The sequence below is a fragment of the Microtus ochrogaster genome, unplaced genomic scaffold, assembly GCF_000317375.1.
Source record: "Microtus ochrogaster isolate Prairie Vole_2 unplaced genomic scaffold, MicOch1.0 UNK46, whole genome shotgun sequence".
In the NCBI taxonomy this organism is placed as follows: Eukaryota; Metazoa; Chordata; class Mammalia; order Rodentia; family Cricetidae; genus Microtus; species Microtus ochrogaster.
Window position 1 is genome coordinate 2,047,427 of NW_004949144.1, and position 14,632 is coordinate 2,062,058.

Genomic DNA, 14,632 nt, shown 5'->3' on the forward strand with positions numbered 1-14,632 from the left:
TCTGCTTGCAACTTTTATGAGTTGCTTTGAAGGAGCCTTGTTATGCTCCACAATCTTTTTATTATTATTAGCCATATATGCAGTTCTTCCAATTAGAAGAGCCATTTGTAATTGAGCAATAATTTTTTTGGCACAGATATGGAACTGGGATTTTTTTTTTCAGTGCTGTGGATTGGATTCAGGCCTCATGAATGCAAAGTAGACAACCTACCACTAAGCTACATCCCAAGACTTGTTGATATGTGGCTTTTTGTTTGATAGCTTATGGTGTCTAGCTGAGGCACTGCCCCAATATTGGATAACTCCATTTAAACCCTTTTATATATGGACACAGCATTTTCAAAGGTCACTAAGTTTAGTCACATGCTCCCTCCTCTACCCTGTCCTCCCACCTGCATCCCATTTAGCCCTTCCTGCTCCATTTCTCTCCTTCATAACACTGGCACTCTATTTCATTTTATGTGAAATGTCCCAATGGCATCTTACTATTTTTTTGCCCATTCCAAGTACCCCAATTCAAATACATGTATATAAAGACTCAGAACTAATATTCAAATATGAAGTAAAGCATGCAATGCTTGTTTTTACAGCTCAGTATTGGGAAAGGAGTTGACATATATTGGCATATAGAAATGTATATTTTTCTCTTCTTTATTGTGTGAGGTTCATATTATCCTTCTAAATCTCCCTTACTTCTTTTTACATTAAAGTATCTCCATAATTTTATTCTTGTTTATAACAATTACTTCTCTAGTTTTGTACTAATAGGTTTTCCCATTTTCTAGAATAATTTCACTTATTTTAAAAATATTTCTCCCATTTGTTTTTGTTCTGTTTTAATTCATTAATCAAGAGTAATGGCAATAGGATTTAGTGTTTAATCAGTTAATTAAAATTAAATTATTTTTAGAGACAAGGAGTGAACACAAAATTCAACGGAAGTTAGGCAAGCACTCAGCCAGCTGAGCCATATTTCAGACCTTCCATTTTTCCCTCTGTCTTTCTGTATCTCTCTGTGTTTGTATCTCTGTCTCTCTGTCTCTTTCTCTCTTTCCTTCATTTATTTTTAGAGACAAGGTCTCACTTTGTACCTGTGGCTATCTTGGAGTGGGCTATGTAGAGCAAGCTGGCCTCAAACTCACAAAGATCCACTTGCCTCTGTTTTTTTGAATGCTGAGATTAAAGGCGTGCCCCACCACATTCAGTTCCTCTCATTTATCAATTTTGTGCTTAATCTTATACATTAAGAATAATTGGTCAACTATTTTTATTGGTTGATATGGGTTCTGATTTCATAATATCAACATATATTCTATGCTTACTAACACAAAGCATATCATTTTGTCAAATTTCTAAACGGCTTCATGACAAGTGCCTTGTACTCCTGGTTGAAGCATCTCAAAGCTAAACATTTTCTTGTGTGCCTTTCCAGGATTTTGCCATGCCTCAGAGCTACTCTGAGTTTTTCTACTCTTATTGGACAGGGCTCTCCCGCAATGGCAGTGGCAAAGCGTGGCTGTGGACAGATGGGACACCTTACTCCTTTGAACTGTAAGCCTTCAGAGCATTCTGTGCGAGAGGCATTTAATAAAGACAGATTAGCAGTGATTATGGAGCATCTGTTTTGTACTGCATAGTGTGCTTGCAGGTGGAGGCCCAGAGGTGCTTGTGTTGAAAATGGCTTAGAAAACAGAGGGGAGAGAGAGAAGGGAAGGATTATCAAATATCAGCAGGTGGTTTCCTGGCTGATTTCAGTAGTGAGTGTCTAGGAGTCACTCACTACTGGGAAGTGAGTAATAAGAAGAGAGAAAAGAAAAGGGAGAGGAGATCTCATTTGGACGAATAATTAAAGGAGACTCAGATGTATAGTGGTCATTCAGGGTCATCCAATCTGTCAATAGCCAGGATTGAGTTATTGCCTCAGAGAGTTCTTGGCTCTCTGCACTTTATTATGCAAATTAAAATATTTTATTTACTACGGAAGCATTTAGAGAGGGTGTGTGTGGAATTCCATAGCATGAGTAAATGTAATTTCTTTAGGAAAGTTTGTTACATTTAAAGCTCTGTTAGACTAGATTCCATTCTCTGTGTATGATAGAACATGATGTAATATTATAATCATTTGTGTTTTTAATTAAGTAAACTGAATACTAGAAATAGCAGATAACTTTAAATTATCAGTAAAATCAGAGTGTGCTTCTGCTTTATCTAAGAACAGTTTTTGTTGCTTTTAGTGGTCAGTTACTTCTAAGAATAAAGTGGTGACTGAAGAGTTAAAAACTGAATTCATTGGCCCCATCTCTCCAGCAAGGACAACCTAGGGATAGAGATCATCATCTCTGTCACCCGAGGGATGGATTTTTATTGTTCCTATATGTGCCACTTTAGAAATAAATTCTGACCCCATTAAATTCTTCTCTTTTTCTTTCCTAAGGTTTGAGATTATAATCGATCCCACCAACCTAAGGAACAGGGACTGTATGACCATCTTCAATGGAAAGGCTTTCTCGAAGGACTGCAAAGAGCTGAGGAGGTGTGCCTGTGAGCGGATGGCGGGGAGAGTGGTGCCAGAGGTGCTCCAGTAGGTGGCATCAAACATTGAGCAGAGGAAGTCAACAGGTCAGCTTCAACCACCAGCCAAAGGACTGAATCAAGTGAGGCCAACTAAAGGGACATTCAAAGCTTTGGAAAACAGAGTCAGCTGCTGGGACTGGTACTCGAGAGGTTCTCCTCATTCTGGCTCAGCATCATTCATACCTGAGCACCAGTTCTTACACACTTTTACCCGTCACAAAAATTCTTATGAAGCACTAATTAGCCTCAGGTAGGCTAGAGCATTGTCCTCCTTGATTTACAGAAGGCTTTCAGCTGTCTCTCAGTGACTGTTCTCACCCTGTTTCCCCATGTCTCCTTTACACTAGGAAAAGAGGCACATAAGAAAATAGAGGGGGTGATACGAAACCACTCACTGTTGTGTGGTGGTGTCTACACAAGTCTTGGTGCTTTCCAGCTCTCAGCACTTGGATGGTGGAGGCAAGACATGAAAAGTTTAAGGCCACCCACAGCTACATAGAAAGGAGGCCAACCTAGGCTATTTGAGGACCTCTTCTCAAACAGCAAGAAGGAACAAAAGAACAATAGCGTTAAAAAAGAAAGAAAGAAAGAAAGAAAGAAAGAAAGAAAGGAAGAAAGGAAGGAAGGAAGAAAATAAAAGAAAAGAAAAGAAAAGAAAAGAAAAGAAAAGGAAGAAAGGAAGAAAGGAGAAAAACAAAGCAAAGCAGAGAATAGAGAAAAAGGAAGTAGGGTCCTTTGGGGTCCTTTGTCCTAACAGGAAGTCCAAGAGAAACTACCAGACATCCCATTCCTGTGCTGTTATACACAGCTAATCCTTTTTGTTCTCAGTTCACACTTTGTCTCTCCCAGGCTCTTAACAATCGCTCCACCTGCTACACCGCTGATCATCTTTCCAGCCAAACTGGCTCTCATTGTGTCAATCTCCAGTCCATCATTGTGTCCTTTTCCAATCATGTTTCCTAGGATGATCTCACCTCTCATATAAGTTAGAATTACTGTCCCTGTACTCCAACAAGGAGACTGGAGAGAAATTTTAGTCTCTTTAAATGCACAGATAATAGTTTGAATTCTTCCTCCATTCCATTTGAAACATGTTTATACCTTCCAGGTACTAAAGATTTAATAATAATATGTGTGAATAATGTGAAATGGGTCTGGTTTTAGAATGGATTTGTTACTTGGGGGAAAATCAGCAAGGGAACGCTTTTCTCTACCGTGTTAACAGACTGTTTGACTACTTGTGCCTTGACCATTGGTGGAGCCACTCTGAGGCTATTGTTTATGGAATATCTGAGGATAAGAAAGTATACAAAACAAATTGTCTTCAAAAGGATGGCTGTATGATATTTCTAAAGTGAAATGGTTGTGGCAAAATCGCGACATCGATGTTGGTCTGTTGAGTAACTGAGGTGTGGTAGACCACATGATATCTAAACAGGAGTTCGAAGAGAAAGAGAAGCTATGAAGTTTACACAGCCAAACTCTTGACTAGACATTAGCTTCTTTGGGTGATGACATTCAAAGCCATAACGGGAGTTGTTGTGAATAACACCATGTCAACTGGATTCATTGCTTATAGAGAAGCCAGCATTATAGGGTTGACAGCACCAGTATCAGATGTCACACTCTTAATCTTCAACAGTAAAAACTGGGAAACATCTATTTCATGGTGAAATTACTAAATTAGCCCTTTTGTAATGAGAACAATTCTGTATTTATTTTCATAAGACTCAGTTTGATAACAGTCATTTATCTAAACATGACTGATGGGCTGCTTAAATTTTCTTTTAGATTTCCTTCCAACTAGCTAGGTGGTTTCTTCAATGATGAATGAACTCTGTGCAGGGTTACTGTGTCAAGTAAACAGAATGTGTTCATGGTTAGTTTGAAAACTTGAGGGGTTTAGGTCTCTCTTGGTTTGATTTATTTATTGAGCAAATCACATCACTTCATGTAGCTGATTAAAAAGTTGAAATATTTTTAATTTCCCAATGATATTACTTAAATTGAAGCAAATGTGAAGTTAGTCTCATAATGTAGGTTGTAGTAGAAAATGTAAGATAAATTAAGAAAATATTTAAAATGGTTTAGTGGTTCTTGTTTAAATATAGGGTGACACAAATACAGATTCTTTATTCATTAAAGGTAAAAGAATATTCTCAAATATTTTCCATAATTAACAAAATGATGACTGTTTTCCTGCTCAGTTAAAATGACTAATACAAAAACCTAAAAAATAAGAAAATAAAGGTCAAATACATTATTAAGCAATTGTTGCATAAACCTGCAGAAGGAAACAGGAGTCAGCAAGAGAAAGTCACAAACTTTGTGTACTTAGTTGTAAACAAGGAGCATGATTCTCATGTTTAAGTTTGACTCTGGCATTCTGGACTCCTGGAGGGAAGAAGACACCTTTCTCTCTAACTACTATTGACTGATAAAGTCTAGTTATCTAGAGCGTGATAGCATTTTTATTTGCAATCGGAGATCTCAAGCAAAATGTTATTTCAGGGGGAAAAGGAAAGAAACTGTATTTTAAAAAATATCTTTTCTTGATCTTATTCTTCATTATTACCCTTAGTCCCCCTTTCTGTATCCAAGCCTGATAAAATTGATAACATCATAAACAAACATCCAATAGATGAGAAAAGGGAGTAGGTACAACACTGCCTCTACAAACATTTATGAAATAAGAATCAATCATAAAATGAATTTTAAGATAAGGCTTGCTGCTAATAAAAAATGGAAACCACATGAACTGGTTTTCTCAGGATGAGAAGGATGGGAAGACATTTTTGTGGTCTCTTACTGTGTAGGTAATTATGAAGAAAGTGCAGGAAGACTCAAACAGGGACCATGGCCTTTCCCATAGAACACGCTCCCTTGGGTACACAATGAGCTATTTCTTTCCTGAGGATATTGAACACTCTCAGGACTTATCAGCAGGAAACAGGTCAGGAACCTGATGACAGCAGGAAGTTTGAGAAGGGTAATGGGGGAATACAAACAGATTACATACTAGGTACAAAAGTTGAGTGGTTGTCCTGCGGCCAGCCTTAATGTTTGGGAGTCAAGTGCAGTTTTTGAAAGTCACACAAAAAGTACTGTGTGACTTGAGATACTCAAAACTCACTGTATAAATAGATCTTTAGATTCTAACAACAAACGTATTAGTCTATTAATATTATTTCAGTATTTTATTGGTGCATTTAGTGTACAATACTATGTAGCAGAACCTTTTTCCAATTGCAGAGGAATTATCATTTTTCTCTTTTTTAATAAGTTCACTCAGTGAGATGCATTAAAAGTACATAATTTATCATTGGTAGGATTGGAATATGAATCTGGTCCTCTTATGGCTAATTACCATCACAAAAGACAGGCATCCTGGATCACTAGCAATCTTCACTGAGAACTCTCCCAACCTCTGCAACTGTGTAGGTGTAGCATGACTGCCTGGGGCATTGTAGACTCCTGTATCATCTGCACTGTAGATAAATCTCAGGCTTGTAAATACAGCATTGCATGTATACAGGCTGGATAACATCAGCCAGAGGATGTTTGCATTTGGTTTCCTTGTACTTTTCTGAGAAGAATTGTCAGTGCTTCCCATCCTTTCTCTAAACATAGCCCAATGACAAGCCTTTGAAGAATCTCAGAGACAAACAGTCTTTACTGTTAAAAATCACCATTGTTACTGTTTTCCAGATTAGTATATTTAGCTACCAGCTGCCAGCTGCAAAAACTACACAGTCTACAACTTCCACAGTCTCTGAGCTCTTTATTCTCCCAGGATCAGCAGAAAGCTAGAGAAATTTCTTTTGTGAGTGTGTGTGTGTGTGTGTGTATGAGTGAGTGTGTGTGCGCATGTGTGCTTCTACCTTTTAAATGCCATTTCAAGGTAAAAAACAAGACAAAGGCACAGTCTTCTCATTTCTACGGCACCATAGCCACTGAGAAATGAACTTCAGGTTGAAGGATGCTTAGCTTCATTTAAATAATTTCTGCTGCCTCAGTAAATCAGGTTCTTTAAAATTATTTATCTGTTATGCCATTGTAATAAGAAGGAAGGGATGAAAATCTTGTACCTCTCAGCGTCTTCTTGTCAGAATGAAAGATTAAATACAACCATATTGAATTTAGCAACTATTTATTGAGAGCACGCTATGTAGTAAGGTTTAGAGATGGCACATGGTAGACACAGAATATGATAATAACAATTATCAAAATTTTCCTTCCTGTAAATGGCAAGCTTTTTCATGTCAACTTTCCTACCTAAAATATGATTTTCTATTGTCTGCATGTAACATTAGGGTTGCATTCTTAAGCAGTATTTTGAAGTGAATTGTACTATAAATTTATAGTGGGGAAGTTGAGGCACAGAGACAGGCAGTTGAAAGTGCCAGGTTGTTAATCTTGGCATCGCAGACTGTGAGCTGTTTGACTGGTGAGTGGTGGCATCGAAGGTGCCACCTACAGTGCAGGGCATGCTGGTGCTGATGTGTTGACTATCCATCCCTTCACCTATGTAGAAGGTTCCTTTCCCAGTAGAATTTTGCAGCCTGAAAAGCACAGTCAACTCTACAACTAGAAGAAGTCTTCATTCTTTCTAAGACAGACCAGAAAGAGTCAATGACTCTACAGCTTTCGGGAAGGAGTTAAACCTGCTAAATGATAACTTTTTTAAAGTACTGTTTAGTGCTATTAAAATCATAATATATTGGGGTTTTAGTAAGTCTTTATTGTAAATAGGCTTTTAATTTTTGTGAATGATTCAAGCTATCAGCCAAGCAGCCTCTTTACTAACAATGGGTCAGACCGCCTTGATGGCAATCGAGCTGTTTGGGTGTTTTACTCTGAGGACACTCTAGCTGCTGAAGAGGATCACTACCTCATGGTTGAAGACAGGGTCCTGTTGCGATGCTCACTTAGCTGGAACATCCTGTGGAAAGCAGCATTCTTTGGCAAACTGCGGATGGCCAGGCCTATCTTGCTGCTATTCCCACTCTGGCCAGAGGGGGAGCACTTCCAACCTGTGGCCCCCAGGGAAGACCTGTGAGTGTGTAAAGAGTCTGTGCTGTCTTCTTGTCTATTAAGTGAGCTGAGCACCAGAAGCAGCTACTGCTCTTCAATCACCACCACCAGGGCACAAGAGATGGGCGCCAGACCAGCAGAAGAATTCCAGAGAGTGGTCATGGCAGAAAGGATGGACAGCGGAAGCAGAGAGACACTGAGAAATGGTGGAGTCAGAGACAATAAAAGAAAAGGCAGAAAAGCAAGGCTTAGTAAAGACAGAATGTCGTGGCCTACCGGAAAAGAGAAATAGTGGGCTAGGGGAAGAGCCGTCTAAGAACTTGAACACTAGTGGGAGCTGTCTGCTGCTACTGACTGCTGTCTGGTGTTGCTGCTGAAGGTCTGGGATTTCAAAAGCTGCCAAGAGCTGGGGCCAGTGCTAATTGAAGTCCAGAGCAATAAGCCTCCAGCCTGCACACCCAGATCCTAGAACAATAGACCCTAAACTCCAAGGGTTAGGAACTGTAAGCCTCTATATCTGTGAGGTCAACTCCTAGGCCTTGGGCCTCAGAAGAGGAGTACCAGCTCTGGAGGTATGCCATCCTGCTCACTTCTCTCTAAAGCTGAAGGACCCCAGGCATATGATTGGTGGTAACACTACAGTTTGGAAATCTCTCTGAGTTTTCTCAGAACATGATCATATGGTATACAATTCCTGGAAGTTGATCTTAAGAAAACTCTATCAATTGTTAAGTACAGTGGCAAATTTATTTATTAAAAAAGCAAATCAGGGATTACTGTGCAAACTCCTACAACGATGGCTGGATTTCTTCCAAATAAACAAGAAATAATTTTCTCTTCTTTGTTCTCAATGGGTCAGGTCTTCTGTATCTCTAAATCTTTTTTCTCCTCGGTGCACTGAATAAGTTCAACTGAAATCTGCAAAGCTTTCAAAAATATTGCCGCACATAAATATAAAAGCAGTTGCCCTTCATGGCCCACACACCCGTCTCCTCCTGCATTTGCTCTTTGACTTACTTCTTCTAAAGCTTTGTGCATCAGAGGTGGCTTTAAGATGTTTTTTAGATGCAGGATCTGAATACATTCTTCTCACAGATAAAGTATCTCCTGCTACTGCAGTTAGCCGAGAAGAGGGAACGGTCTTTGAGGTATCCACAGGTCTGGCTGACTGATGACTGACTCTCTGTTGGCAACCTGAAAAAGTAAGTTAGGTTTCCAGGTTACAGGTTACATTTGAAAATTACAATGATATTTGACAAGGAAACACTCCAGAGATGCCATTGGATTTATTTTAATTTGCTTTAATGAGGCATTCTTCTGTGGTGGTTTTATCCTTCAAATAATAGCTATTTAGTTTTAATAAAAATACATGGATGGTATAATTTGAACAAACAACTTATAAAGAAACCAAAGTCATGTTTACATAAAGGTAGTTTATAGCTACCATGTTTCTCTTGACTCAGTTTTGAAATACTAAGGCACCAGATTGTGTCCACCAATCTCCATTCCTATCTGGAAAGTCCAATATAGAAATTGCACAATAGTTATTACAACCTTTTGACCAGAAGGCTCTCTCAACTTTATGACACAAAGAATGTTCTTGATACTATATATTACTGAACATTTAGACACTCAAATTATAATAAGAATTTTCTAGAGGATGATGGTAGGAGAGCGGATGAAGAAGATTTAGAAGCTGTGTTGGATAGTTGCATGTCAAATTAACACAAAGACTAAAGTCACCTGAGAAGAGGGAATCTCAGTTATGAAAATACCTCCATAAGATCAGGTTGTAGGCATTCCTGTAAGGCATTTCCTTAACTAGTGATTGATGGGGGAGGCCACAGTCCATTGTGGATGGTGTCATTTCTGGGATGGTGGTCCCTAGATTCTATGAGAAAGCAGGCTGAGCAAGCTATGAGGAGCAAGCCAGTAAGTATCACCCCTCCATGACCTCTGCACCAGCTCTTGCTTTCAGGTTCCTGCCCTGTGTGAGTTCTTGTCCTGATTTCCTTCCATGATGAACAGAGATATGGACATGTATACCAGATAAACTCTTTCCTCCACAAGTTTGCTTTTTGGTCATGGTGTTTCATCACAGCAATAGAAACAATAAAACCAAGTCATAAGCAGAGTAGCTATAATTCTAATCAGTACCCTCTGAAAAGTGTCATAATTCTATGTCTTCTAGAAGAAACACAAGATACAGAGTAAGCTTTTAAAATTTCTTCCCGTTCCTAGTTTTCCCTGTAGTGTCTCCTTCATACACTTACCAGTCAGAGGGAGGAGAGGAACCATCTTGCCAGATCCAAGATCTGCTGAGTCCCTCTTGATACACTCCCACCCAGTATTCAACCCCTCTTCTGAGCTTCCACAGGCTGCAGACGATAAAATCCTATAAAACACAAGGCACAAACTCTAAGTGCAGAAAAGGAAGCAGCAGCCCCAACTCTTGGGCCATGTGATGCCTGGTATTTGGTTAATCAGAAATGAGTGAGAACGTAAGTGTTGGAGGAGAGGGGACATTAAAGTGAAGTTGGACATGCACACACACTCGCACAATTCTTTGACAGGGTAATCAGTATGGTGTGCTAAATACTATGAAAAATACATACATCTGGTATTAAATTTTGCGCAGATACAGAGTCTAGCAGATAGTAAAACCAATCTCATTGACATTTCATCATGAAAAGGAAAGATCTGCTTGTTCCTTCACCATGGCAGCCATTTTTTCCCCCAGTAAATTTTAATATGTGAAATTTTGGAGATTCCAGCCACAACTCACTGTGAACACATTTTGTTACATGAAGCAGGTTTTATTTTGTCACGAAATTTTTAGAGAAAGTAATTTTAAATAATTATCATAATGTCATTTAAAGCTTCTTGAGTTGCTGCATGATTTTACATTTCCCATTGTTCTTATGAGGCTGAACGTCAGGTATTGGACATTTTGTTAGGGTGAGAAAGGTCTAACTATGAATTCTACTTCAGATATTCTATTTAAGGACAGAATGGCTTCACCAGTAAGCTTAAGATCCCAGTAAGTCAGATTAGTAAGCTTAACATTTCAGTTATCAAATGTTCATTCTTATTAAGCCAATTCATTTCATGGCATCAGTTCAGGTTTTATTCTTTGTAACTTTTGCTCGCTTTTGAGTCAGGGTTTATTCTGATACACAGGTCTCAAACTTGAGTTCCTCCTGTCTCAGACTTCTATGTCCTGGGTTTACAAGCATGTGTCATCATACACTTAAGCATAATACATTTAAAAACATCTGCAGTTGGCATGTATATGTATTTACATGGGGAGCATTCACATCTCTATCGTCCTTTTCCTCCCTCTTTCTCGGTCGACTAAGGTCATAAACTACCTGTATTCCTCAACTTATGAAAAACCAACCTCATTTTCACTTCTCCAGCTAAAGGGAAAGGAAATTATATAAATCTCTATTTTGCCTCATTATTTCTTATGTTAAAAATATACTATCTTATATAAAAATGTACTATTTCCACTGCTATGGAAAATTAAGGAATCTTATGAGACTCTGTACTTCATTTAAATGAGTAACATGGTATTTTCAGAATGACATGAAATCAGAGAAGAGTCTTTACCATTTCTTCTTTGCTGTCTATTTGAAGGAGTCTTGCGCCCTCCTTTGAACAATTTTCCTTGCTGCCATTCCAAATTTTCCAAATTTGAGAAACATAGTAACAACTTTGTCCATTCTGAATCCAGTTGTGTGGACAAGGGCTGCAGTTACTACCTTCAAAACATAAACATTTCCTTAATAGTCATCAATCACGAAATTGGCATCCCAACTCCCTTAAAATAAGCAGATGGTACCCATGATGCAGCACCTACCTGTCCAGCTTCTCTGAGGCTGAGCACAATAAGATTTATGTAATTTCCACTCGAAATAGTTCTCTGAAAATTGGTTTCAGCTAAAAATCAACGTGGAGATGGCTTCACTTAAATCTTTCCTCATATATCAAAACTGATCAAATTTTCCCCCACTGAGCCATTGACTAGGATGAGAAGTAAGCCTTGAATTGATTCTTTAATTATAAGACTTAATCAAGAAAATGTTTCATATATGGAAAGAGATCAATTAATGTATGAAAAGAGTGGCTTGGAAACAGGTGTATACTGAACATATGAAGAAACAATGTCTTACTTCATTATAATTGAGAATTAGCTTTTAATATTTCATGTGCTTTTTATGGAACATGTCTTAAGAAAGAATACACTCCCAAAGAACAGTCAGTGACCTGCACACAGAGGAACTAAACAGCACAGATTTGATGAGAGGTTCTAGCATAGTCTTATTAAGGGAGACAGAGAAACACAGAGAACACTGGTTACTAGAGAGAAGCACTCCATGTGGGGTGAGAATCACTTCATAAGCAGTTTCCAAGACTGAACTCATACTTTGAAAATTTTTATATGATTACCTTTTGAGAAAAATAATAAAATGATTGATTCTTTCTTTGTAACTGTAAAAATGCAGATGTCAATGAAAGAGCTGGCAGAGAAAAATATCTTACTTGCTAATCTAAAACAAGTTGCTTAGTGAATATATGTGAGTCTTTGGGAATAATTTGGAGTTTTTTTTTTACCTATAATACATAAAATGCTTAGTCATGGAAGGAAATGGGAAACAAGCTGTTTTTCACGTCTGCTCATTGTAATTATTCACTTGAAAAATAGAAAGTAACCACATTGCAATTAATATATTGCTTGAAAGATTTTGTGGGAGTATGGAAGCTATAAGGGAAAAAAATAAAGTTAGTTAGAAGAAGACATTAGGAGAGAGATAGGAGGGATACATTAGGAAAGAAGTAAGGAAAGAAATAACAAGCCGGGTGGTGGTGGTGCACGCCTTTAATCCCAGCACTCGGGAGGCAGAGGCAGGCGGATCTCTGTGAGTTCGAGACCAGCCTGGTCTACAGAGCTAGTTCCAGGACAGGCTCCAAAGCTACAGAGAAACCCTGTCTCGAAAAAAACCGAAAAAAAAGAAGAAGAAGAAGAAGAAGAAGAAGAAGAAGAAGAAGAAGAAGAAGAAGAAGAAGAAGAAGAAGAAGAAATAACCAGAAAAGAGACCCTGAAGATGTGTGTGTGTGTGTGTGTGTGTTTCTTTTTCACTAGCCAAGGGAATTAAGTTTTATTCCCTCAGATTAAAAAAGTCAGTTGAGTGATTAGTTGGCCAACTGCACACCTTTCCTTCAGCTCCTGCTTAGCTAGTTGTTATTGAGTCTAAAGCAGGAGCCAAATTAGATGAACTGAGAAGTTTGGAACTAGAATTGAAAATAGACCTAAGTTTGAGTGACTGAGTGACATATATTGCTGATTCTTAAAGCCCTGCTTAAGAATCACACACATTTCACTTGATCTTGCTGTAAACTTTGTTTAGCAGAACGTTCAAGGGATTTCAGTCCTTTCAACATTTTATCGGAAGATGTAGAAGAAGCTGAACTAACTGTAGAGCAGCAGAAATTACATCATACTTGCAGCTGTGAGGGGACAGAGAGAGCTCAGGGCTATGACAAAGTGTTTAGATAACCTTTTAGGACAGGAACTCTGAACAAACTGGATTTTTTTTTAATTTGACATAGAAGAGAATTTCAACACAGTTTGAAACAGAGCAAGAGATTATGAAAGGTATTTTAATATAGACTTTAATAACCATGAGAGTTAGGTGAAAGAGAGGCATTGGGACAAAAGTAAGAGCCACCTAAAAGCATGGGTGAACTATTAAACTAAGACGTACATAAGGATGGGCAATGGGCTCCTCAAAGAGAGCCCGAGGCAATTGTCCTCACATGTGGTCTGCACGCAGTTCTGCAGTCTCTAGAATTACAGCTCAAAATATCTCTAAGAAATCTTTGCATTCTGATAAGTGAGACTATCAGGTGGCTCTGGAGATGCCTTGGGTAAAATTACAATCTGATAAGATAAAACCAGGAGCCACTAGGGCTGCGCAGGAGTTTAGTGCCCTGCCCTGTAAGAAGATTTCTGTCTGGATTCTAGAAAACTGCAGGTGTACAGCTGAAGGAGACAAATGATAGTTAATGGCCCTGGAATTTGCTTCCCTATGGTTGAGAACGTTTAACCAGACTCCTGGGTAAGGACCTCCTGTCTCTTTTCATGTCCTGATTATTTTCCATCTTTCAGACCTGTCTCGGTACTCACTCCAGACCTTAACAATCCATGGAGAACAGGCTAGGCAAAATTGTTTCTTTTTAGTAGATGATGCATGCATTGGATCTCTACTGCGATCACTGTTCTCAACTGAACATGATATCTAATGACTATCATCCCAGCACTTAGGAGGCTGAGGCAACAGAGACACCACAAGTTGGAAGCCAACCATCATGAGATCCGGCCAGCCCAGTCTATAAGACAAATAATGCAAAATCACACTGGTCCACTATGAAGTACCTGAAGGAGGAGACCTTTGCTGCAAGGCTTGGCAGTTTTTCATCTGCAGGGCGTAGTTTCTCTGCCACTCTGTGAGGTTTTGCAATGCTCTATCCTGCTGGATGAGTCTTTCCTGCTGACTCATTGCAAGAGAGGACACCTGGAAGACTGTGACAAAGGCACACAATCCTCATCAAACACTGACATTTTACAGGGAAGTAATCCCCAAACAAGAATCAAAGAAAATTAATGGTGAGAATGAGGACATAATTTTCTTGGCTTTTGATTTTTGTTTAAAATTACCCAAGAATCAAGTATTACAAAGGACACATAAAAAAACGAAACAACAACAAAAAACCTCTTGGCTGCTAATTTTTCTTTTGCTTACCCAGTTTCACTCCCTAAGAGCGGACAAAATTATTAAGTTCTTTAACACATTTTCCCAGAGATACTTTAATTAAAATAAGATCAATATAAAATTCCTCTTCAACAGTTTATTAAAAGGGTGATATACCCTGTTTACATGCTGGTAAACATTTGGTTTTATTACTTAAGTATATTTAAGTATTCAATTCCTTAAGTACACAAAAAGCTCTCACTCATTGA

The 14,632-nt window shown here is 38.5% G+C and overlaps 2 protein-coding genes across 3 annotated transcripts in view; one reads left to right on the top strand and one right to left on the bottom strand.

The window, feature by feature from the left end:
• Positions 1-3,154, top strand: part of LOC101988693 (C-type lectin domain family 1 member A) — a 27,651-nt gene extending 24,497 nt beyond the window's left edge. Inside the window, exons 5-6 of one of the 2 annotated variants that reach the window (XM_013354493.1) lie at positions 1,433-1,551; positions 2,435-3,154. In XM_013354493.1, coding sequence (XP_013209947.1) covers positions 1,433-1,551; positions 2,435-2,585 — 270 coding nt within the window. In that variant the 3' untranslated portion in view covers positions 2,586-3,154. The remainder of the gene's footprint in view (positions 1-1,432; positions 1,552-2,434) is intronic. The other variant, XM_026777106.1, reaches the window with a different exon arrangement.
• A 5,356-nt stretch (positions 3,155-8,510) lies between these two features.
• Clec9a (C-type lectin domain containing 9A) overlaps positions 8,511-14,632 on the bottom strand; it is a 12,571-nt gene continuing 6,449 nt past the window's right edge. The window contains exons 3-6 of the mRNA XM_005369212.3: positions 14,048-14,194; positions 11,221-11,372; positions 9,882-10,003; positions 8,511-8,802 (exon numbers count right to left, since the gene is read on the bottom strand). Coding sequence (XP_005369269.1) covers positions 8,670-8,802; positions 9,882-10,003; positions 11,221-11,372; positions 14,048-14,194 — 554 coding nt within the window. The 3' untranslated portion in view covers positions 8,511-8,669. The remainder of the gene's footprint in view (positions 8,803-9,881; positions 10,004-11,220; positions 11,373-14,047; positions 14,195-14,632) is intronic.